This window comes from Ochotona curzoniae, unplaced genomic scaffold, assembly GCF_017591425.1.
Source record: "Ochotona curzoniae isolate NIBS_2020 unplaced genomic scaffold, NIBS_Ocur_1.0 contig_229, whole genome shotgun sequence".
NCBI classification, from domain to species: Eukaryota; Metazoa; Chordata; class Mammalia; order Lagomorpha; family Ochotonidae; genus Ochotona; species Ochotona curzoniae.
This window is the reverse complement of record NW_024465403.1, coordinates 27,564-52,938: the sequence shown is the minus strand read 5'-3', so window position 1 is coordinate 52,938 and position 25,375 is coordinate 27,564. Positions and strand designations below refer to the sequence as shown.

Sequence of the window (25,375 nt, the reverse complement as noted above, 5' to 3'; positions counted from 1 at the left end):
CTTTCTTCCCAGTGAAGATTTTAAAATATGGTTTAAATCCTTCTAGGATCAATTCAGTTGGTTTTATTGATTCCAGGGTTTCTTTTGAATACAACATAACGTTTTTATGGGGTGTAGTTGAGTCCTTTTTTTAAAAAAAACAGGATATTGTTTTTAAAATTGGTTGTTTTTCATTACAGGAGCCGTCAGACATTGAAAGTCAGAGAGCATAGTGTGTTGGGACCCTATGTTGATGGACTTTCTAAACTGGCTGTCACAAGCTACAAGGTAACCATGTCCTTTATGGGAGCTACTTAAACTGAGTAAACTACAGTGTTTTCATTTGTTTCATTTGTTATTTTAAAACAATTTTACACTGGCATCACTTTTAAACCACTTTTCATGAAAATCTTAAAAATGAGATAACAAGCTGGAGACCAGTGAGCAAATGCAAGCTAAGTAGGAGGAAGCTTTTCCACCAAGTATCAGGATTGTCAGACTAAATAGGCTTGGAATCAATCTAGATGACTGTGAATTTACCTTGTGATGTTCTGTACCCATCTGGGTGCCCACTTGCAACTTTTTTTTAACTGGTTCATGCTTTTTACTTTAAGGCTTTTTATTATGTTTGAATTTTCCAGAAATACTATTTTTTTCATATTTATATGGAAAATAGAGTGCTTTTGCTCTCATGTACGTAGACATGTTGGGGTTATGTTCTGCTGCAGATAACATTAAAACCGTATAGAATACTGAAAGGTTTTGAAGAATGGAATGTGGTCTGTTTTGTCCCAGTGTTTCTTGTGTCTGGGGAGCCCTGACATGTGATTCGTGCTCAGTATACACTTGAACAAGTGAACGGATGGTAATTTGCACAAGACTTCTCATTAATGGAAGTCCTAGGGGGTGGATGTTCTGGGGTTGGGTGACAGAGTGGCTATCAGGTTGCTTTTGTAGTTTTGCAGTGAGAGACACCCTTATGCCCCATCCTCATGGTTCAGGATGTCTTGTAGAGACGATGGGATAGCATGTCTATTTAGTCCCTAAAGGAGAGTTCCATATGGCCTATGCTGGATTTGACATCTTGGGCACCATGTGGCAAGACTGAACTGCAAGTGCATGTGGGAAATGTAGTCTTTCAGCTCAGCCAAAGGTGGGGTACTTTTCATTGGAAAGAAGGAACTGGGTAATAGGAGAAAACTTGCTGTCTTTTATATATTATCTTGCTTGTTCCTTGTTAAAATCCTTGTGAGGTAGATGATATCGTAACTCAGTAGTGAAGTGCAAAAGTGACTATCATAGAACTTAAAGCATTTTAGAAAATGAAAATCTATGATTTTTGTTACATGTCTTTCCCTCTGTCTCACTCTTCTTCCCCCTTTTTTTCTTTTATCAGATGTAGCAAGTAATAAATATATACAGAAAATTAGTCTTTTGATCTCCTTTTTTTTTTAATATTTTTTTTTTATTGTTGCTTACACTGTATTATGTAGTACAGTTTTATAGGCGCTGGGGATTCCCCCCACCCCTCCCCATACCCCTCCCCCCATGGTGGATTCCTCCACCTTGCTGCATAACCATAGTTCAAGTTCAGTTGAGATTCATTGCTTGCAAACACATGCCTAGCATAAAGTTCAGCATCTTATTGTCCAGATAAGTTCAGTGGCCTCCTGGGGAGACCTTCTATGGTCTGAAGATAGGTCTAACAGAGTAAAGATCCGGTCAGTTAAAAGACCCAACAAGGCCTCAGTATCAATATACAACATTATGGAATTAATTGACATAGTATTGGGTAAACAATATGTTAAAAATAATGCAAGTTCCATTCTTCGAAACATCTGGGTTGAGACAGCATCAATGACACGTTTCAAAGAATAACAAACAACCAAACAATAAATTACAGGTTAAATCAAGGCAAACATGTGGTATCTAATCTTTTGGGATTCACTCATTTCCTTAGCATTATAGTTTCCAGTTGTGCCCATTTAGCCACAAAGAACTGCATTTTGTTTTTTTTAATAGCTGAGTAGTATTCCATGGAGTAGATGAACCAAAGCTTTCTTATCCAATCTTCTATTGATGGGCATTTCGGTTGCTTCCATGTTTTTGCAATTACTGATTGTGCTGCAATGAACATAGGGATGCATGTTGGTTTGTCGTAAAACAGGTGTTTTGGATATATTCCTAGGAGTGCTATTGCTGTGTCATATGGCATGCAGATTCCGAGTTGTTTGAGTGTTCTCCAGACTGATTTCCATAAAGGCTGTACCAATTTGCAGCTCCACCAGCAGTGGAGTAGGGTTCCCTTTTCCCCGCATCCTCGCCAGCAAGCGTCGTTGGTGTTCTTGTTTATGTGGGCCAATCTTACTGGTGTTAGGTGGTACCTCATCGATGTTTTAATTTGGATTTCCCTTATTGCTAGGGAGCTGGAACATTTTTTCATATGTTTGTTTGCCATTTGGACTTGTTCCTTTGTGAAATGTTTGCCCATTTCCCGTGCCCATTTCTTGAGTGGCTTGTTTGTTTTGGTTTTTTGGTTGTTTTGAAGTTCTTTGTATATCCTGGAAATTAGCCCCCTATCGCCTATATCGTGTGCAAAGATCTTCTCCCACTCTGTGGGTTGCTTTTTTACTTTGTTGATTGTTTCCCTTGCTGTACAGAAGCTTCTTAGTTTGATGAGGTCCCATTTGTTTATTCTGTTCTCAACTGCTATTGCTTTTGGTGTCCTTCTTAGAAAGTCGGAACCTACTCCTAGGTCTTGCAGTGTATTTCCTACATTTTCTTGCAAGAGTTTGAAGGTTTCTGGATGTAGGTTTAGGTCTTTTATCCATGTAGATTGGATCTTAGTGTATGGTGATAGATGTGGGTCTATCCTTTTGTTTCTACAGGCTATCAGCCAGTTGTCCCAACAACATTTACTAAAGAGGCCTTCCCACTTGCTTGAGCTATCATTGGTCTTTTTGTCAAAGATTAATTGGCTGTATTTGTGTGGGTTCCCTTTTGGTGCTTCTATTCTATTCCATTGATCTTCCTTTCTGTCTTTGTGCCAGTACCAGGCTGTTTTGATAACCACTGCTCTATAGTATGTCCAGAGGTCCGGGATTGTGATTCCCCCTGCTAACCTCTTATTTTTCAGGATGGTTCTAGCTATTCGTGGTTTTTTGTGTTTCCAGATGAACTTTTGAATCATTGTATCCAGTTCCGTGAAGAATGTTTTGGGCAATTTGATTGGAATTGCGTTGAAAATGTATATTGCTTGTGGTAGTATAGACATTTTAATGATATTGATTTTGCCTATCCAGGAGCACGGGATGTTATTCCATCTTTTGAGGTCTTGTTCAATTTCCTTTTTAAATAGTTTGTAGTTTTCTTCGAATAGGTCTCCTACGCTTTTGGTTAGATTTATTCCCAAATACTTCATACTTCTCTCTGCTATTTTGAATGGTATCCTGTTGGTTAGATCTTCTTCCATCTTGGTGTTATTTGCGTACACTATGGCTATTGATTTTCGTTCGTTAATTTTGTACCCTGCCACTCTGCCAAACTCTCGTATAAGTTTAAAATGAGTGGGCACTTGGCATAGTGGTTGGTGTGCTGCTGGGACTCCTACATTCCATAGTGAGCACGTACCTTGGGAAGCAGCAGGGATTGCCCAAACATCTGGGTCTCTGTCACCCATGTGGGAGACCTGAAATACTATTCTTGTTTTAGCTTAGTGCACCTCCAGCTGTTGTGTGTGTTTGGGGAGTGAACCAATACATGGAAGATCTGTGCTCAAAACACATACAAATATCCACACCCAAAGCAGGTCTGGTAAGATAAACACAAAGTTGGTGATACATGTTGAGTGAAGAGGTTACAAGTTATTGTGCATAGTACGATTTGTTTTAATGGCACATTTGCATTGAGTCTGTGACCTAAATGAAATTTTAAACAATTTCCAAATTAGGTGAGGGTTAGCATGTCATATGTATCTATCTGTGTGACTCAAAGTGTAACTTCTGAACTTTAAAAAAAAAATTAATATAGTTGTTTAGTTTGAAAAAGAGAGAGAAAGAGATCTTGCATTTACTGGTTCCTTTCCTTGCTGGCTGAAGTAGCCAACGTCGGGTCAGGCAGCCAGGAGCTTCACCTGGGTCTCCCTGTAGGTGTCAGGCACTTGGGCCATCTTCTGCTTTGTCCAGGTCAGTAGCAGGGAGCTGCCTTGGAAGTGGAGCAGCTGGAACATGAATTGGTGCCCATAGGGGATGCTGGTGTCTCAGAGACTTTGTACCCATCTACAGCACAATGGTCATCCTACTTACAGCACATTGCGCATCCCTGTTCTAAATTTTTCCAATTTTGAGTTGACGCTTGCCTCTTTGGTCTGTACTTACAGAAAATAGTCTCTGAGTTTTCAGAGACTGTGTTAGCTGTTGTACTCTGTGGGTTTTAGTATTCATTGAAAAAGCCAAATGGGAACTCCAAACATTGTTGACTAAGTAGTGAAGTTTGTACCGCATTCTGTAGGGTAGCAGAGTTTCCATGCTTACACCTGGATGTGGAGACGAGTGTCTGTGACTTATCTCCTTCTAGGATATCGAGTCTTTGATGTCTGAGGGTAACAAGTCTCGCACAGTTGCTGCCACCAACATGAACGAGGAGAGCAGCCGGTCCCACGCAGTCTTCAAAATCACCCTCACGCATACTCTATACGACGTTAAGTCCGGGGTAGGTGTCATGCCTTTCCTCTGTTTCTGTATCTAATGTACATCGGGGCTTGTCTGTCTTCAGATATTTGATGAGTGAACAGGGTCCTAGGCACTTGTGTCAGTTAGGACTTGAACAAGAAACAGAAGTCCCTCTCCGTGAGCAGGCAGGGCCCGGCTGCAGACAGTGGGATGATCACAGCTCTATGTCTGGACCTCTGCGAACAGCCTCCAAGCTCTCTGAGGACCCCACTAGAGCCAGGAGTTCAAGGTGCCACCCTATTGCCAAGGTCAGAAGAAATAAAGACGTTACGTTTGTCCACACAGTGGCCTCAGCTCCCTGGGAAACAGAGAAGGTGCTAGGGCCTCCAGCGGGCAGTGCCTTGTTTGCACTGGACCGAAGGGACTAAAAGCCGAGGGAGGCGGGGAGTGGCTTTGGCTTTACTTCCGCTTTCCAGGCAGAAGGAGCTGACTGGCAGAGCCTGTGTCACACGGGCAGCCTGGCCACAGAGGCATCTGACAGAGGCAGAGTCTAGTTCCCCACCCTCTAGCTGAATGGTGGTGGAGCAGAGGGAGGCTGGCTGGAGACCCCTGGTGTTTGAGCTTTCAGTTGGTGCCTAAGGGCACGAGCTAAGGTTAATGTTCCAGTTGACTGAGTGCACACCTCTTTGCAGTGTTACCCTCTACTGAAGGGCCAGTGTTGGAGGGATTAGTTTGCACTGGAAGGTTGTGCTATAAAATAACTAGAGTTTGTTGAGTAAGGTTTTTTTTGTTTGTTTTTTAATTTATTTTGATTGGAAAGTAAGATATTCAGAGAGGAGAGACAGAAAGATCTTTTGTCCTCTGATTTACTCCCCGGCTGGCCCCAACCACCGGAACTGTGCCAATCCAAAGGCAAGAGCCTTTTCGAGGTCTCCCATGTGGATACAGGATTCCAAGGCCTTGGGCCTTCCTCTTCTGCTTTCCCAGGCCACAAGCAGGGAGCTGGATTGGAAGCGGGGCTGCCAGAATAGAACCGGTGCCCATAAGGGATCCTGGCATGTGCAAGGCGAGGACTTCAGCCACTAGGCCCCCAAGTTTTGGGTTTTTGATTTGAAATCTTGTGAGAAATAAGTGAACTCATTTGTATAATTGTGCCATATTGACAATGTCTCTGTTGACTCATCTGTTATTGTTTTGTTCTTTGATGTGAGGTTTTACATATTTTATTACGTATTAGTTTCAAATACCAGAAGTTGAAATAATTGCTCTGCAAAGTGCCGTGTTTGGCAGGAGTTACATATGCTGAAAACCTTTTTCTTGTTCAGCATCACAGCAAGAATAACAACAACAGAAGTGCTTTGTTTCCTATTTCCTTTCAACATAAAAGAAAAAAAAAACATATTGAAGGCTTCCTTTTTATTTTTTAAGCCAAAAGTATTTTTGATTTGTGAAATTGAGTACCCTTTTGTTAGCAATGTTATTTTCTGCAAATGTATACTCATGTATTTTAAAGGGAAGTTTTAAGAACAGTCCCACTGGCATTCATTTCCTTTATTTCTTGTATTGCTGAAGAGTAAAAATTTGTTACACATATGTTTGTGGGTTGATAATGGACTGTTTTTGATAAAGGAAAATACAAGTGTGTGTATATATATATATGTATACACAATATTTTGTAGCTAGAAAAAGATATAAGTGTAATGCATGTAATTGTGAAACAAAAGGATTTATGAATAGTACAATGTGTCTTGAGGAGTTCTTTTGTCGTGTGAAAGATTCATGTTTTTCTGTATTAGTAAGAATTATAAGGATTTTGCCTCAGGATAATTTGTAAATATTTGAGGTTTTAAGTGTAGTTTCAAGTCATACAAATGTGTATCATACATGTTTTGTGTATATCTCTGTTTTATTAGCTGTCTTCAGAGTGTCCCATTTTGGGGGCACTGTTTTCTATAAGGTAATTCACTTCGCTCTGCTGGGATTGGTGGGGCTGTGTACATGCCGTGAGCATTGACCAGCCACAGTGCAGTGTTACAGTGCTTCCTACCAGTACAAGATGCCCTTGAGATGCAGTCACACACGCAGCTGAAGCAGTCTGAGTTCTGAGTTCTTTCACTATGTGACTAGTGTTTATCCAATCTTTTTGGTAGACATCTGGGGAGAAAGTGGGCAAGCTGAGCTTGGTGGACTTGGCTGGTAGTGAACGAGCAACAAAAACCGGAGCTGCCGGCGACAGGCTGAAGGAAGGGAGCAACATCAACAAGTGAGTTTTCCAGAGCTGCTTTTTTTTTTTTTTAACCACTTTGTTGACTGAATCGCCAGATAGGGGAACCAAAAATAAATAAATAAATAAATAAACAAGATTCTGGAGTGATTTAAGTACATCCTCATAGTTTGGGTTTTTCTTTCTGGTATTTTTTATGCACCTGAGCCCTTTTTAGGTTGTGTCTCAGCAGTGCCCTGTTGACATTCTGGGTGCTTTGTCCTCAAAGAGAAGTGGATCTTGTGCATTGTGGAATGTTTAGCAGCATCCCTGGCATCTGTCCACTAGATGGCAGTAGCACCCGTTGCCTCTCCCCTCACACTCTGCTGTGACAACCCAGGCTTTAGCAAGGGCATCCATGTGCTCACCCCCATTTGAAAACCACTGGTCCAAGCTGTATAAAAGAACAAAGGTAATTGGCATCTCCAATTCTTAACTGTTGACCTTGACCTGAGTGTTGCCATCTGAGCCAACAGCATGTATACTGGGAGTATCAGAATTGCTATTGCGTTGTCCAGGTCCGAGAAGCTAGGCCTTATGAGATAAACATCTGTTCACTGTTTCCTTCATCAGGTTTTAGTGTCTTTCTCGAGCTGAACTGCCAGGTCTTTTTTGTGCTCATGGCTGGAAACACAGCAATGGGTAACTGCTATCCAGATGTTGTGCTATTGCTAAAACAGGTTTTTGTTTTGTTTCTTGCCTCATGGATTTTTTTTTTAGAAGACTCATTTTTATTTGAAAGGCAGGTATACACAGAGAAAGAAAATCTACCATTCGCTGGTTCACTTCCTAAATGGCAGCAATAGCCGGAGGTAGGGGAATCTGAAGCCATGAGCCTAGAGCTTTTCCAGGTCTCCCGAGTGGGTTGAGGAGCCAAAGAATTTGGGCTATCATTGTCTGCTTTCCCAGACACATTAGTGGGAGCTGTGTTAGAAGTAGAGCATTCAGGAATCAGACTGGTACCCACTTGGGATACTGGCACAGCAGGTGGAGGCTTAAGCTACTCTGCCATGGTGCCAGCCCCTCACTGACCTTTTTTGTTATTGTGTTTGTATTTCCTTTCTTGAAGACATGTGGTATTTGTATCTTTTTACCTGAAGATTTATAGCTTACATTTCTATTTACTCAAATGAAATACACAGTTAGGCTGAGCATTTTCGTTGCTTCAGAAAACTCGAGGGACAGCAGCTCTTTAGAGTTTGTGCCTTTCTGAACTGAACCGCAGCGTGGTTCAGCCCACACAGTTGCTTGTGTGCAGGTACACAGCCTCCTGATGCTCAGACTTTCTGTGAGCATGTGACGTTTGGCATGTTCCCTTTGGTATAACTGTTCCGGCTTGTTGCACCACGCAGGTCGCTCACGACCCTCGGTCTGGTTATCTCCGCCCTCGCAGATCAGAGTGCTGGCAAGAACAAGAATAAGTTTGTTCCTTATCGTGACTCCGTCCTCACATGGCTGCTTAAAGTAAGTTTTTTTTCCCTTTTTCTTTTCCATTTCTTTTTTTATCCTGACATACTGCGATCTATAGAAAAGGAGATTGCACTGTTAGTTCTATATTATTTCCGATGTCAGTGTTCAAATGTGTAATTATGAGATCCTTAGAAAATGATTTATGTATTTAAGGTAGGCCTGCAGCAACTTCAGTGGATTAAACATAAATTTCTTCCTAGTAATCAGCATTCTAGCACCCCTGGAAACTGGATGAAGTATGGCTGTTGGGCCCCCGCTGTTTCACATGGTTCATCTTGGAGCTTTGGGGAAATAGAAGGACCCTCTGCTCATGGTGACAGCTGGGTGAACCGTGGGAATGAGTGCCCACTGTGTGATGCACACTGCTGGATAGCTCCATCCTAGGTTCCTTCTGTTGGACTGACCAGACATCTTGGACCTTGTTTTGTGTTTGCCTTAACTTATAGTCATTTTGAATTTGCTTCAGCTTCTTTTTCAATCAGATTTATTTATTTATTTGAAAGAGAGGGAGAGAAATTGAGAGAGAGACAGAGATATCTTCCGTGCCCTGGTTCACTTACCGAGTGTCTCTAGCAGTGGGGCAGGGATAGATCACAGCCAGGAGCCAGGACTCCATCTGGGTCTCCTGTGTGAGTGACTGATCAGCATCTGAGGCCTCGCCGGTGCAGTAGCAGGTAACTAGATTGGAAGCAGAGTAGTGGAACTTGAATCAGGCACTCTGAGATGGGACACAGGCATGCCAAGCTGTGGTTCAAGCTGCCTCAGCTTCTTCAGGGTTTTTGTTAAAGGATTCAGAGCAGAGCACACATACGGATTCAATATAAATGAGAGCAATGGAGATGAGTGTGAGGGGCTTCTTACCCTCTGATTTAGAATCTAGGAAGGAAAATACACTCAGGGACAGCATAGTACTGGCCTGCAATCAATCTGATGAAATAGAAACCTGTGGTGGCCTTCCGTGTGCCTGTATCTATGAAGGAGGGGTATGCTGAGTGGGTGACAGGCTGCAGAATAGGGGATATAGATTCTAGTGACGGATTAACAAGTGTCGGACTTGAAAAAAATGGGGAAATTATTTTATGTGCTTTGTTTAGTTTGTGAACAATCATTTTCTCATTGATTGACAATTTATCAGGAGCTGGCACTGTGGTCACAGGCCGATCCTCTGCTGGTAGCACTGGCATTCCATATGGGTGCAGGTTCATGTCCTGGCTGCTCCACTTCTGATTCAGCCCCCTGGGAAGGCAGCAGCGGATGGCTCAAATTCCTGGACCCCTGCTAGCCATGTAGGAGACCTTGATGAAGCTCCTGGCTTTGGCATGGTCTATTCTCAACCGTTGGGGCCATCTAGGGAGTGGACTCGTGGATGGAAGATGCCTCTCCCTGTCTCTCCTTTGCCCTGTGTAACTCAGACTTTCAAATAAATAAATCTAGTAAAATCATGTAGATTATTTGTCTCGGTGGTAAGGGTTGAAGTATAAACCAAATACAGACCCCCTAGCTCAAGCAGGGTAGCAGTTGCTGACTCTGCTCATGGCAAGTTTAGAGGCAGCCGTTGCAAAGGGAAGCAGGATTTTGTACTGATTTCTGAACCCTCTGAAAGATTTCCTAATAACTCCACTTTTTGAACCAACTCCTCACCATTGGAATAAACTTTGTCAAGTGAAAACATTCTTTCCATCAGTGTCACTGAATTCTGCCTAAATGAAATTTAAAAATTGGATAGATTTGCCACAGTGGAAAATGTGCTAGATTAAAAGCTTTGACCAAAATACAATAAACTTAGACATTTGAAGCAAAAGGATAAACACATTTTGATAATTAAAATGCTATTGTAAGAGGTTGTTGCAAAACATTCTGCTGCCGAGCAATATGTCTGTGATGAACCTTAGAAACATCGCTTGCTTTTCTGGAGAAGAAAGTTGGGTGAAATCCTTGCGTCTTCTGCAGAAACGTGGAACTCTTCTGATATGCTCAATTTGACAGAACGACTTTTCGGTGTCCTTGTTGTTTGGTATTGCTGCTTTGATGTACCTCAAACAGTAGGAAATAACTGCTGTTAATGTGATGGATGTGGATAACAGGGCCCTGGCACTGGAACCCGCATCAGGAGCAGCCAGGGCCACCTCCATCCCCTTGCTTCCTTCTCAGAAGGTTAGTGGCATTGCCTTGTGTCAGGTCAGGAGGAGACAGGACTGATGAAAGAATCAAGACTGGATCAGGACTGGAAGCCAGGCCTTCCCTCACTGCTCAGCTGTTCTTTCCTGGCCCATTCTCTGCTTGTGGAAGATCACTTTCTTTCAGCAGGTTCACTTTTCCAATCCTTGAGAGAAAATAACAAGAAAACATAGGATATTTGTTGTTGTTGGGACAGTTGGATATCTACATGTAGAGAAGTGGGAAACACATTATATAAGAATCAACTCTAAGTAGATCAAGGACCTAAATCTGCACCCAGAAACCATCAAATGGTTACAGGAATACGTAGGAAGCATTTTAGAAGATAGAGGTTTAGGTAAAGACTTCTTTAAAAAAGTCACTAAAAGCACAGGTGATCAAAGCCAAAATAAACAAATGGGACTACATCAAACTAAGAGCTTCTGTACAGTGAAGGATATGAGCAACAGAGCTAAGAGGCAACCAAGAGAAAGGGAGAAAATCTTTGGATACTGTACAACAGATAGGGCACTAATATCCAGGATTTAAAAAGAGCTTCAGAAACTCAATGACAGCAAAACAGACAACCATGTGAAAAACTGGGCGAAGGAAATGAACAGGCGTTTTCCAAGAGCAAATTCAAATGGCTAATAGACATCTGAAAAAATGCTCAAATAAGGTATGTTCTCTGATATAAAGCAGCCTTCATGCAAAATCAGAATAGATGTACAGGTGAACGTGTGTGTGTGTGTGTGGGCGCGTTGTCATACATGAACTATATTATGGAAGTTACAGTACCAGGAAATGAAGAAGCAGGGCAGTATGCATCTCTCAAATAAAAGGGTTTCTCTAATGCCCAATTAAATGGCTAAATATATCTTGACAATTTGATACTAGATTTTTTTTACTATTGCCTACACCTACAATGTCATGATTCACTTATATAGCAAAATGTTGGAATTGTGACTGTAGCTGAGGGACTATGTTATTGTAGTAATATGGGGGGAAATGGTGGGGAGCAGAATGGGTAGGGAGGGAAAAGAGAGAAATACCTACAAAAGCATATCATGGAAAATAGTGGTAACAATAAAAAAATAAAATATTTGAGCTGGATGAATAGTTGTAAACTCAAAACTTTTATTTTTTAAAAGATTTATTTATTTTTTAAAAAGATTTACTTATTTCTATTTGAAAGGCAGATCTTATAGAGGGAGAGATAGGCTTTCTATCTGCTGGTTCATTTTACAAATGACCGCAACAGACAGAGCTGAGCTAATCCAAAGTTGGGAGCCCATAGCATCTTCCTGGCTCCCCACGTGGGTGCAGGGTTCTAAGGACTTGGGCTGTCCTCCATTGCTTTCTCAGGCCATATGCAAAGAGCCGGATTGGAAGTGGAGCAACCGGGACACAATCAAGTGCCCATATGGGCTGCTGGTAGCATGCTGGTAGGGTGGAGGGCTAGCTTGCTGAGCCTCTGTTTCAGTTGCTGAAACTTTTTTGTTTAAAGAAGCTTACTTCATCTTTTGTTTACATTAATTATGCTTTCAACTTCCTCATCTTTTCATTTAAAAAATTAAATGTTTGCCCAAGTTTGTGGCTTTTCCTTAAAGCCTTCTCTGATGCTCCTTGTGTCATGTTTGATGTTAGCAGCAAGAGCGTAAATAGAGATGCTTTTTGGAAAATGTATTCCAGGGCTTACACGAAGGCTTTGGCTGGTTCAGCATCAAGCTGAAAGTTCAATCCCAGTCTCCCATGTGGATGGCAAGAAGCCAGTGACTTGAGCCATCGCCTTGAGCCATCGCCTCTGCTCCTTCCCAAGGTCTGCATCACAGGAAGCTAGGGTCAACAGCCAGAGGCAGGGACTCCCATGGAGGATGCAGGTGTGCTGTCTGCTGTGACCACATGGCTGTCTATGATGCTTGTAGCCTTTGTAAGAGGGCTGCTGAATGCCATGCAACTTCCTGGAATGAAAGAGTGCTTAGATTGTCTTTGAACTGCACTGTCCTTTTTCATTCTTACTGCTGCTTCCCACATGACAGCTGCCCCCACCTGTCATCTGGCAGCCAGAGTTGGTCGCAGGCTTCTCATCCCAGTCTGTCTTCTACAGTTAGGACAACAGTACTAACTGCTTGCTACAATAACACTGTTAACCTGGTAAGAGTGAGGAGTTATGCATTGCAGCTAAGTGATGAGTGCTGTTTCACTTCCGAACTATTCTTACTCCCTTTGGGGCATTTTCTCCCATCCCTCCTGCCTTTTCCCTGCTTCCTTTTACCTGAGAAGTACTTATACATTTTGAGTCTCAGACATCACTCTCTGGAAGCACCCACCCACCCCATCCCAGCCTTAAAGAATGTCCTTTGTTTTCCCACACCGCACTATATTTATCCCCACTTTAGTTCTTAAGGTGTGTTTTCACTCGTGTGTCCCCTGGTAAGCTTGATGATGAGCTGAGTAAGTGGGTCATTTCAGCTGTGCTCTCAGCCAGTCTGCCAGCATTCCTGGCTGTCAGGTTCTTGTCTGTAAAATGAAATAATTTGATTGGATGACTTGAAAGAGTTCTTTCAACTTTAAAGAAAATTCTGATTTCTGAAAACAAATTTCTTTTTTTTCTTTTTTTTTACATTTTATTATTATCATTTTATGATACAGTTCCATATTCCCTTATCACCTCCCCAATCTCCACCCCCCCAGTTCCTCTATATCATTACTAACATATAGTTCTTTATACTCACTTATATGTCCATCATTGAGGGCATGGACAATGGCAGAGAGTCCAGAATCCTATTGTCAAGATATAGTAAATAGTTTCATTGTAAGTCCATCTTTGGAAGCAGAAATGCATACTACACTGCATCCTCACATCTGGATGTTAGTCTCCATTTCACAGCTACTGTACTTCTCCTTAAATGAAAAGTCATGATACAAAATCAACAATAGAAAGAAAAATAGAAATTTACAATGCCATGAAGTTAAATGACATGTTACTAGATATGACAGTCTCCATTACACAGCTACTGTACATCCCCTTCAATGAAGAGCCACAAAACAAAATCAACATTCGGGAGAAAAAAGAAATTAACAACACCAAGGAGTTAAATAACATGCTATTAAATGACTAACGTATAACTGAAGAATGAAAATCAAGAACCTTGTTGAAGAAAATGAAAACAATTTTTTTCCTATGTTCACTTAATATTACAGTTGCTGCATTTGAAACAAAGCTCGTCTAATTTGCCCAATTAAAGAGTCAACAAGAATCTTTTTATACTTTCTCCTTGAGTGAGTGCCAGTTCTTTTGTTGCTATTTTCTTTTCACTAATGGCAGGAGGCCGCTTTCATATAAGCGTATTGTTGCTCCCAGATAAGGCCTTTAGGAATGTCAAGCATTTGTTGTTTGCCAGGTTTCTTTTTCTCTGCATAAACTGAGGCACAACCACTATGTGCTCTTCTCCTTGGGTGACTATTGTTGCAAATCCTCTTTGCCCAGTAGTGTTTGCTGTCATGTGGGCTAACAGTAGTTCTGAAAGGGCAGCATGATGCTGCCAGCGAGCTGAGTTGCAGTGTGGGACTGAATTGCTGTCATCTGTGTATTACATTTGAATCCCATTAACATGCTTAAGGGTCCGTGTGATATTTTTTGGAAGTTACCAGAACTGGGGCACCACCAGTTTGGGATGAGTTTAAGTTAAGAGTGAAGCAAGCAGTCACTGATTTTAAATCCCAAGTTAATTGTATTTCCTGCCTTTTGGTGCATTAAAGTACATTTTGCCCAACCATGTAACTGTTATGGCAAAACAAACGTTCAGTATTGCATAAGAAAGCAGACATCTTGTCTGATTTTGTTGATTTGTTGTCAGTACTTCAGGAATTACTTCGTTTCTGATACTGAGATGAAATAATTTGGCAAGGGCTCAAGTCTGCCTAATCTTCAAGCATTTTGCTCCTGTGTGCTACCAAGTACATGTTGGGAAATCTTTTGGATTTGAGGGCCAAATCCTGTTTGCGTAAAATATTTTTCACAGCTTTTAAGTTCTGGATTTTTAGGCAAGATGTTTAACCTCCTCTGTCAGAATAAATCTGTTTTCTCATCAGTGAAATAGGGGTGCTAATAATCAGCTTCACAGATGGCTGAGAACTAAGTATATGTGCAAAGATTGCATAAATCATAGAGTGCTATAAATTTTGAATATATTGAAATTGGAAAATTTTTTTCTGCAGCAGTAATAATTTTCTGTAGTTCATTGCTGTCCACAATAGTTTTCTTATGAGCTAAAGAAAGCCTTTTGGAATATTCTGTCTAGTCTAGAGATTATTCAAGGTGGCACTGAATCTCTTCTGGTTAATTCTATTTCACGTGGTTTAATAGTGTATGTAGTTTATCTGTTGCTTTGTAGAAAAAATTACCCTCTAAACTTAACAGTTGGAAGCAGCAATTGGCCTAAGTAAGTGGCTTTGGCTGAGGTCTTTCCTGTGATGTGTCATCTCAGCCACATGGTGGGATGGGGAGTTCTGCTCATTTCCATGGTTGCTGGTATACCTTATAGGTCTGCTTCCACACTCACTCCCTGGGCTCTGTTCCTGGGGCTATCTGTGCACATGGCAGCTGGTTCCCCGCAGTGCAGGAGAAAGTGCCCAAGGCAGGACTGCCTTGTTCTGCTGATCTCACGCGTGACACACCATTGCCTCTGCTGTTCATCAGATGCTGCTCAGAAAGTCATGTCCGCTTTCCAGACTGGGGATGAGTACCAGCTATGGAGCCGTTGGCCACAAGTGGGTTCCAGTCAGCCTTGTTAGTATGGTCAGTCACAGTGGTGTAAACCTGATGTCCCGGATCTAGTTTTGTGATTCTGACTCACATCTTGTGGTTTTAATGTTCTCAAGTGAAAGGAGTTCTTTGTTAGAAGATGGTTCTGAAGGCTGTTTCACAGTGCCTTTTGGTTTCAGTGGAATGGTCTTGTCTGACCTATGGAGTCTGTTGTGTAAGCTATAATTTTTTGTTTTGGAAATTCTAGTTGGTACTTGATAGCTTGTAGTCATTATTTAGCCTTGCCAGAGAGTCCCAGGTATGTCCCAGCACATGGAGGAGGTTGTAGGTAATGATTCCATTGTCACATGTCAGCTCATATCACGGTTGTTCAGTCCCTCTAAGGAAGATTTTGGAGACGTTTAAGGCATCTTTTTTTATTTTGTTTTGACTACTTTGCTCATGGAAGGTTTTGTGTTGGCTGTAAAAAAGGACAAATTGACTTAGAATTAATTTTTGTTAAGCTGAAATAGATGTATTTTCCTTCCCTGTCTTTACTTTAAAAAAACAAAGCTCTTCTGTTTTTGAGGAACGAGCCTGGTTAGAGAGCAAACATCATAGGATTTGAGTCCTTATTTTAACTTGCATTTTAGACCCCTTTTGTTGTTGTTGTTGTTGTTGTTGTTGTTGTTAAATATGTGTTTGATGTTGGGAATTGATCTCACCATTTCTGACTTCAGGTTTCTCATATGATGTCTTGCTTTAAAATTCAACTTCATTGTTTTTTCTCCTCCTGCAGGACAGTCTTGGTGGTAATAGCAAGACAGCAATGGTGGCGACTGTGAGTCCGGCAGCTGATAACTATGATGAAACCCTCTCCACCCTGCGGTACGCAGATCGTGCCAAGCACATCGTGAACCATGCTGTGGTGAATGAGGATCCCAACGCACGAATTATCCGGGATCTCCAGGAAGAAGTGGAGAAACTCCGAGAGCAGCTCACGAAGGCGGAGGTAAGAGGCACAGCCAAGCAGGGTCCTGTGCATCTGCGAAAACCTTGCCACCTTAGAGCTCAGATCATCTTCCCTGGGCTCCGGGTGCGGGGGTTGGATGGGGGAGCAACCTGGCTTACAAGGTGTATGTTTCCCACAGCACAAGACATCTAAAGTGGGAAGAAACGGAAGATTGTCAAATTTGAAATTCAGAGTTTTTGTAGGTGTTAAAAGGTTCAAATAAGAATACAAAGAGAATTGAGAAATGCTTTTCTTCATTTGTAGCCAGGGTACTCCTTACTGCTGGAAGGTGATAGAACTGCTGGCACACAAACTGGCACGAATATTGGATCCCAGGCAGGCCAGGCTTAGATTTAGCCACGAGGCTGTTTTGCTGGGTCCAAGCTGGTGTCTTTGATTCAGTGTCTTTACCGTCGATCAGTTTAATGTTGTTTATTTCACCATTAAGATTCTCTGGAATCTTAACATATCATTTGTTCTTTTTCTTAACTGACTAAGACATTTTGCAACTACTCTTTGTTGATGAGGTTTATGGCATCAATGCTTCATTGTAATACCACTGAGTTTTTGAAACAGTTGATAAAGCAGCTGATGGGCGATCTCTCCCTGTTACCATGCCTTTCCAATTAAGCAATCTGCCATGCCTTTAGTGGAGGGTCCCTTGTTGCCTGTACTGTGACCTCCAGGAAGGTGCAGGTGCCTGCCAGCCTGGCCTGAGACAGGCAGAGAGGAGTGTGCAGCTGGTCCTGGGTCAAATCCTGCACTGGGTCACAGCAGGCTGTGGAATGAAGTCACACAGAAATGGCAGCAGAAGTTCATCTTGCAAGCAGCAACAGCCTAAACGTGATGAATCTCCACATCCATCCACACACAGGGACAGCAAAAGAACAGAAAAAACTACCCATGGGGAAGCTGGACCCACCTCTGGAAGACCATAGTCCAGACAGCACGTGGGTGGAGAATGGGAGCGTAGGAAGGGATGGAGGGAAGCACCTTGGTCCCTGGAAGACTGTAGCCCCTGATCTCAGTGTGGGTGGCTGGAAGCAGGATCTACCCCTGGAAGAAACCAGTCAGCAAATTGGCCCTGGAGTAGCAAGTGTGGTGAACATGGGAGATGCATGGTAGATGCAGGGCAAATAAAGCTGGCTCTGGAGTGCCAGGCATGTGAGTGGATTGAAGCAGATACCATGTCACTGTGCAAGTCAGCCTGGTCCTGGTGTACCAGGCAGGGCAGTGGGCAGGCTAAACATGAGGGGACTCCAGCTTTGCCCCCTCGCCCATGTTCTGGAGCAGATGTAGTGTGTGTTGGAGGCTGGTGGAGCACCCTCAGAACAAATCTGGTCCTAGAGCAGTGGACTGGATACCAGCTAAGTTGGCCTGGCCCTGGAGTAGCTTGCAGGCCTGCTGGGAATATGGGGTGGAGTGGTATGAGTGATTTACCAATGCTAGTGAGGAGCTAGCCTGGCCCTGGAATTGGCAGCTGGTGGTCGAGGACAGAGGGGGCACTGCCCAAACTGCCTTGGCTCTGTAACAGCAGCCATGGCCACAGACTGGACAGGCTAGAGTCCTGGGGTGGCCAGCATGGCCAGCCTGTCCTTGTAGCAATGGGCAGGGTGGGAGTGCTAGATGTGCAACTGGCACAGGGGAATCAGCAGGTGGGCCAACAGTCAGCTGGGGATGCTGAATGGTTGATGACCCCAGCTGTGCCTGGGGCAGCCACCATAAGGCAAGTCAAGCTGGCTAGATGCACTGGGGGTGCTGGGTTTGAGGCCTTGGTGGTGCAGCAAATGGCGTTGAATGCTGTGGCAGTGGTGGGGTGGGGACATGGCTAGCTGAGCACATGTGGACCTGGAGAGGCTGGCAGGTGGGCTTGAGCCTGGGGTTGCCATCCAAGTCTTTCCGGTTCTTCAACAGCAAGCAGTCCAGCAGTTGTGCTGGGTGTGTGGGGATGCTGGAAGGGCATGTGATCCTGCAGCAAGTAGTGAAGGGTGAGTTGACCAGGGACATTGGGGTGTTGGCCTGACCCTGGAGCAGACTCATGGCAGGTTGGTGCTAGAGGCATTGGCAGGAGTGCTAGAGGCACAGTGGGAGCAGGGCAAGCAGGCCTGTAGTTTCAGAAAGAGTGCAGTGCCTGCATGATGGAGTGCATGTACACTGGTCCAAATGGCCTGTCCTGGCCTTGGAAGAGTGGGCATGTTGTCAGGCCAGACAATCAGAAACACAGAGTACCAAGGGGTTTGGCAGCTTAGCAGTCCCAGTCCGGAAGTGGCTGGTTGGTCAGCAGCTGTTGGAGGGAGCAGGTAGCTGACTGAGTCAGCCTGGTCTTGAGCTGCTGACTGGGCAGATGGACAGGCATGCTACAGGCATTTGTGGGGTTGATGGGATGGTGGCAGAGCCTTCTGAACCCTGGGGCATTTGACAAGTTGGCTGTGAGCACAGAAACTGAGATTAGGGCCCATCTGACCTGGCAGTGACAAGGCTTGTCAGAGCGGCGGTCATGAGATCTGTCCCTGGAGTGGCAGGCAGAGCCACCAGGAGTAGCCTGAGGGAGGCATGACAGACAGGCTAGAAGCACAGGTTTTTCCTGCCCAGAAGACCTGTGCCTGCTGCAGCAACCAAGGTGAGAATGCTAGAGGCACTGTGTGCCCAGGGAGAGTGAGCCTAACGATGAGGAACAAGATGGAGAGCAGGGGTGGGACGCTCCCTGGCAGAGCCAGCCTAGACCTGATGCAGCCAACAGAGCAGCAGGGGTGGGATTTTGTGTCAGTGAGTGGTCCATAAAGCTAGCCTATGCCTCAAGTAGCGAGCAGGGCTGAAGGGGCCTGTGTGTAAGAGACTTGTGGATGCTCTTACACCTGGCCTGGCCCTATAGCCACCCTCAGGTAGGCTGGGGGACACGGTGGGCACCATCAGAGGTGTTGAGGTCCTTAAGTGACAAGCAGGCATGCTTAGTGAAAGGAGAGGCTGGCTTAGCCTGCCTGCCCTGGAGCAAGCAGAGGGCAGCTGTGGACATGAAGGTGCTGGAGTAGTGTGTGAGCAGTCAGACTGGATCTCCTGGTCCCTGGTAAAATTATCCTTTAAAATGTGAGAACAGGCTCTTCACCTATTTCCATATCCTTCGTGTTCCCTTCCTCTGGGGAGGGAAAACAGGGATAGAATCAGCATATTAATCATCCCTCACAGCTGTTGCCATATGAAATGCAGTGAGATGTGGCTCACACTAACCTCATCTCTGGGTCACTGTCAAAGGAACTGCGCTTCAGTTTTCAGCTTATCTCCAGGATGGTGTTGTGGGGTGCAAGCAAGATCATGCCAGACAAGTCTAGGGTGTATTAAGGAGTCTTTGTCAACCAAGTTTGGTGATAACAGGGCCCACTAGAAATTAACAAATGCCAAGTCCATGTGACAATCCAGTCTGAATGGAAACCCTGAGAGGAAGAATTGGTCATTACCCTGAAGTCTGTCTGTTAATCTGAAGACCTATGTCCCAGCTTCCCCAGCAATATAAGTTATCCTAAGAGACATAGAGCGAACAGCCTGGACACACTTACAAGGCTGCAGACATTCACTTTTCCCTGCCTTCTCTGCCTACATTCCATTACTGCTAGGCCTCATCTCTCCTGGAACTCTGGAAAGAACACAATTTTGAAATACAAAGTTTCTTACAGTTTACATCGTTATTGTCCCACCCAAACTGTGAACAGAGTGTGAGAAATACAAACATACAGGGCCATGCTTAGGGGCTACCTGTCCTCAGAATCTGCTGGAATACAGAGAGCAATCAGGTGCTGGAGTGCCAGAGTGATGGAAGCACGTGACCAAGAGAGTGAGCCCATCCCTATCATGGGCCTTCATTGGGGGTTGTGAGGGGAGTGGTTACACAGCAATGCAATACCGCCCCCTCTCAGGTTCCAGGTGACAATGGGTGAGTGTCACAGGTGGGCAGAAGGGAAAGCCTAGATGGTGTAGGGGCTGTGTCTTCCAAGCTGATAACCCTGAACTAGCTGCCTATCCTACAATATTGAGAGAAGGAAGCCACAAGTCTCACCCTCTGTTTCTCTGGGTGAGGTGATAGACATTACTGCCCATTGTGAATAACTTTCTTTCTCTCTGCACTTGGGTGATTCATGTGAACTCCTCCCTGAGATGGTGCATAAAAGGCACCATTTCCACTATTTTCTTGTGTGTTTCCTCCTTTGGAGCCCCATCCTGCCTCTAGGACAGCACCATTTTCTTTCTTCTTATTAAATAAATGGTGCTTTACAAGCTAGAATTGTTTGCATGAAAATTGTGTCATGTGAGACAAAAAAGAGGTTTATATATATATATATAAAAGATTTATTTATTTTATTGGAAAATCAGATATACAGAGAGAATGAGAGTTAGAGAGGAAGATCTTCCGTCCGATGATTCACTCCCCAAGTGAGTGTAACAGCCAATGCTATTCCGATCTAAAGCCAGGATCCAGGAACTTTTTCCAGGTCTCCCACATGGGTGCAGGATCCCAAGGCTTTGGGCTGTCCTTGTCTGTTTCCTAGGCCACAAGCAGGAAGCTGGATGGGAAGTGGAGCTGCTGGGATTAGAACCGGTGCCCATATGGGATCCTGGCCTGTTCAAGGCAAGGTCTTTAGCCGCTAGACCATGCTGCCAGGCGCCCCCCCAAAAAAGAGCTTTTTACTGCAGTGTTTTGGTTTGAATTTCCTTGCAACTCTAGCCCACCTTGCTGTGGGCAGCAGAAAGTCCACAAGATCACACAGGCTAGAGGTGAGTGTTGGGGCTGCCCTTCTGGCCTGGCCCTGGAGGAGCTTGCAGAAGGCATACGGATGTGGGACATGCCACTGGAGGGTCAACTAGCTTCAGATAAGTTGACAGGGTGGACATGTTGTGAGCAGGGGACTCAAGGCATGCAGGCTGGGGCTGGTAGAGGCAGCATGGCTGTCAGAAGGGACCCAGCACTGAGGGGACAGATCACTGGCTGAAACCTGACTGGCTCTCAGCAGCGGATGGTGGACAGTGTGAAAGTGTGCTTGGGCTTGAGGCGCAATGACACTGGCTCACTAAGCCTGGCCCTGGATGGGCAAGTTGGGAAACAGAGGGAGCGTGTTAAAGGCACACCCTTCCCCCAGCACAATTAGGCTCTGAAGTGGATGACTGCAGTGCTATGGCAGCAGGGACACTGGCCAGGATGACTTGGCTATGAAGTAGATGGTGGGAGGACAGCGGTTGTAGAGTGTAACAGCTTGTCTGGCCTGGCCCTGGAAAACGCGGCCAGTGGGTGCGTTTTTTCCTTGGCTTGTTGTCATAAGTCCTTGTCCCTGGAGCACTCTGTGCATGCCTGGCATGCATGTGGGTACCAGCTAAGCCCTCTTGGCCCAGGAGTGTACCACAGGCCCAGAAGTGTACAGTGGGCCAGGTGGAGTCGCTGTTCAAGCACACCTGGCCCTGGAGCACCTGGCAGGCAGGTTGCAGATGATGGGTTCCGTCCCCAGTCTGGTTTTGCTGTGGCAATCAGGGCAGCATGGCCCTGGAAGAGAATGGATCGGAGAGGCCCGGTGGCTAACAGGGCGCTGTCTGAATTAGCATCTGGCAAGGTGGGAGGACTGGTGGTGCATGGCATGCTGTCTGATAGGCCCAGGCCCAGAGGAAGGGTGCAGGGTGTGTGACGCTGGCTGAACCTGGTTAACCCTGTAACAAACAGTGAGTGGGGCTGCATGGCCTGCTGGCTAGGGGTGCTATGCAGGATGCACTGGCTTAGCCGGTTTGGATGAAGTGGCCCTAGAGCGGATGGTGTGAGTGCTGGGACCCGTGAAGCAACCTCTGAATACGCCCTGCCTTAGAACCTCAGGAGGGGGCTGTGGAGGACGAAGGCAAAGAAGGGCGTGAGATACCAGCTGAGTCCACCTGAACCTGGAGTGGCTTGCAGGCAAGCTGGGAACAAGGGGTTAGGGAATGTGTTCCTAGTGAAGTGGACAGCACGCAGGCTGAGGATGCGGGGGATGCCGGCTGAATCAGCAGGTCCTTTCAGCAGCGATGTATGAGCTGCCTGTGCAGGGCAATCTCCTGGTGTGGCAGGTGGGTGAGCAGCCTGCTAGGGGCACTGGGAAGCTGGCAGAGCCTACCTGGTTCTGCTGCAGCAAGCAGAGTAGCCTGCCGTGTGTGTGTGTGTGTGTGTGTGTGTGTGTGTGTGTGTGTGTGTCTGTGTATGGGGGTGGGGTGGATTGCAGGCAGAGTGTGCCTGACTCTGGAGCAGCGGGCATAGTGGGAGGGTTAGATGAGCAGGGGATTATCGACCTAGTCCTTGAAGCTCTGGAGCACCGGGCAAGTGGGTTATCGAAGCGTGGGCCCCATCTACACTGGCCTGAACCTGGAGTGCCATCCTGATGGGCACTAGAAGTACAGGGTGAACAGGAACCACTAACTGATTCTCTCTGCCTTCAAGACACCTATGGAGTAGAGGACCAGGTGGACTGCAGGTTATGGGTCTCCCTCCAAGTAGCCTGTACAGGTCTGGCCCTGGCCACCTGACACTGGATCTGCGGGGTACGTAGCCAAGACTGCTGGGGCCTGGAGCTCAAGGCATGTCCACGGGGTGCTCCTATTCTGTAGGGAGGTTGACTGTGGCCAAGCCCACCTGGCCCTAGAGCAGCATGAGGGGTGTCAGGGTAGGCCGAGAAGCGGTGCTTGGGATACTGGCAGAGCCATTGTGGTCCAAGACCGGGGCAGCAGTGGTGGTGAGCCTTTGGGGCAGTGGCCGAAACCACCTGGCCCTGGTGCAGTCGGCTTGCGGGAAGGGGCATGCTAGAGGCTTACAGGGCTCCAGCATAGCCCAGCTGGCCCTGGAAGGGCTGGCATGTGGGTTAGGGTCGTTGGGGACACAGGCACAACCTCACGAGACTGGAGTGGCACACAGGACACACGGCCAAGAGGTGCAGGGCCTGGAAGCTGAGCAGGCCTGCACATATAGTGGTTTTCATTAACACCGGTGTGGTCCAGGGAAAGTCAGCCAGCAGGACAGTGGCACTGGCAGCGACAGCCATGTTCCAAAAAAAGGACAGAGGCTGCTCTGAGGCTATTTGACTGCAGCTTATAATTACCTTGACAGTGTAACTGATTATAAGCGTCCTAATAAAGAGTGAGGTTTTTGTCTGGGGCATGTTCCCTTAAAAAAAACAAAAACAAAAAGAAGAACCAGGTTCATATAGGATCCTGGCACATGAAAGGTAAAGAATTCTGTCACTAGGCTACCGCGCCAGGTCTCACTACTTGCCTCTTAAACATTGTTTTGAAAATGCCAACATGCATCCCTATGTTCATTGCAGCACAATCAGTAATTGCAAAAACATGGAAGCAACCAAAATGCCCATCAGCAGAAGATTGGATAAGAAAGCTTTGGTTCATCTACTCCATGGAATACTACTCAGCTATTAAAAAAAACAAAATGCAGTTCTTTGTGGTTAAATGGGCACAACTGGAAACTATAATGCTAAGGGAAATGAGTGAATCCCAAAAGATTAGATACCACATGTTTGCCTTGATTTAACCTGTAATTTTTGTTTGGTTGTTTGTTATTTTTTGAACCTGTCATTAATACTGTCTCAACCCAGATGTTTCGAAGAATGGAACTTGCATTATTTTTAACATATTGTTTACCAAATACTATGTCAATTAATTCCATAATGTTGTATATTGATACTGAGGCCTTGTTGGGGCTTTTAACTGACCGGATCTTTACTCTGTTAGACCTATCTTCAGACCATAGAAGGTCTCCCCAAGAGGCCACTGAACTTATCTGGACAATAAGACGCTGAACTTTATGCTAGGCATGTGTTTGCAAGCAATGAATCTCAACTGAACTTGAACTATGGTTATGCAACAAGGTGGAGGAATCCACCATGGGGGGAGGGGTATGGGAGGGGTGCGGGGAATCCCCAGCGCCTATAAAACTGTACTACATAATACAATGTAAGCAACAATAAATAAATTAAAAAAAAAAAACCAAAAGAAAATAAAAAAGAAAATGCAACGAAAAAACTTAAACAGAGAAAGGAAATTATATGGATAGTGGTGACCTTTTACACAGCGGAAGTGTCAATGTACATCAATGATTCACTTATGCAAAACCAAACTAAAACTGATGAGAGAATCACGCGAGATTTCTGGGTAGAAGATCAACACAATCAAGCTGGTATTTCTGATAAGAAACAGATATGAAGCAGTATGAAATCAAAACAAAAAAAAAAAACGAAAAGGAGAAATGAGATCTAAAACATTAATTTACACTACATTTTCAAATATCTTCGTGCTCTGTATTTTAAGGTGTCAAATGAACTAACAGCAAAAAGCGAATATAAAGAAGAAAATTCTCAGAATCAACTGAACATTCAATGAAGAGTAACTCTAGATTCTTGTCCTACATTTCTGTTTTCCAGACTTGAATGGGATCCTGAAGGAGAGGCCAGGAGGTGGACTGATGTGAGAGGCGACAGCGGCCCCTGCTGTTGGAAGGCTCAAGCTGCAAGAGAGGAGGCCACTTCCTGCCTGAGGTGAAGCCCCGCCCCTCACTCCCCCTCCCTCCAGAATCCTGCCTGACTTCCTTCTGCCCTTTGTGATTCTGATTGGCTGCGCATTGTGATGTCATGTGTAGTCAAGGTGTGTGGGAGTGGTCCAATCAGACGCGCCCAGGAAGCCTTGTGGCAGCAGGCAGGAAGTTGTTGTGGGCGCCTCCATAGCCGCATTGCTGGTGGTGCTGGTGGAGAGGCGCAGGTGGCTGAGCCAGTGCTGCCCTGTGAGCTCCCTCCCCGCAGGAGCCTGTGCAGGACCCCCGACTGGTGAGAAGCTGGGAAGGGTGAGTGTGTGAGAGCATCTCCTGAGGCCGCGGGGCGGGCGGGGGCCAGGAGGGGGACCTTGGGGTCCTCACTCTGCAGCACTGACCTTGAACACTAGGACTCACAGTGGAACCCATTGTGCAGTGAGGAGGGGGGAGTGCCCAGGGACAGTTCGACCTTCATGTTGGGCAGGGTTTGCTCTCTCTCTCTCTTTTTTTAATTTTATATCAATTTGTATTTTAATTGGCCTGA

At 45.1% G+C, this 25,375-nt stretch overlaps 1 protein-coding gene across 1 annotated transcript; it reads left to right on the top strand.

The window, feature by feature from the left end:
* The first annotated feature begins 190 nt into the window (after positions 1 to 190).
* LOC121151084 (kinesin-like protein KIF13B) lies at positions 191 to 24,686 on the top strand. Its single transcript, XM_040972273.1, has 6 exons — positions 191 to 267; positions 4,555 to 4,689; positions 6,800 to 6,912; positions 8,265 to 8,376; positions 16,086 to 16,298; positions 24,615 to 24,686. The coding sequence occupies exons 2-6, from the start codon at positions 4,570 to 4,572 to the stop codon at positions 24,684 to 24,686; spliced, it is 630 nt and encodes a 209-aa protein (XP_040828207.1). The 5' UTR covers positions 191 to 267; positions 4,555 to 4,569.
* The last annotated feature ends 689 nt before the right edge of the window (positions 24,687 to 25,375 follow it).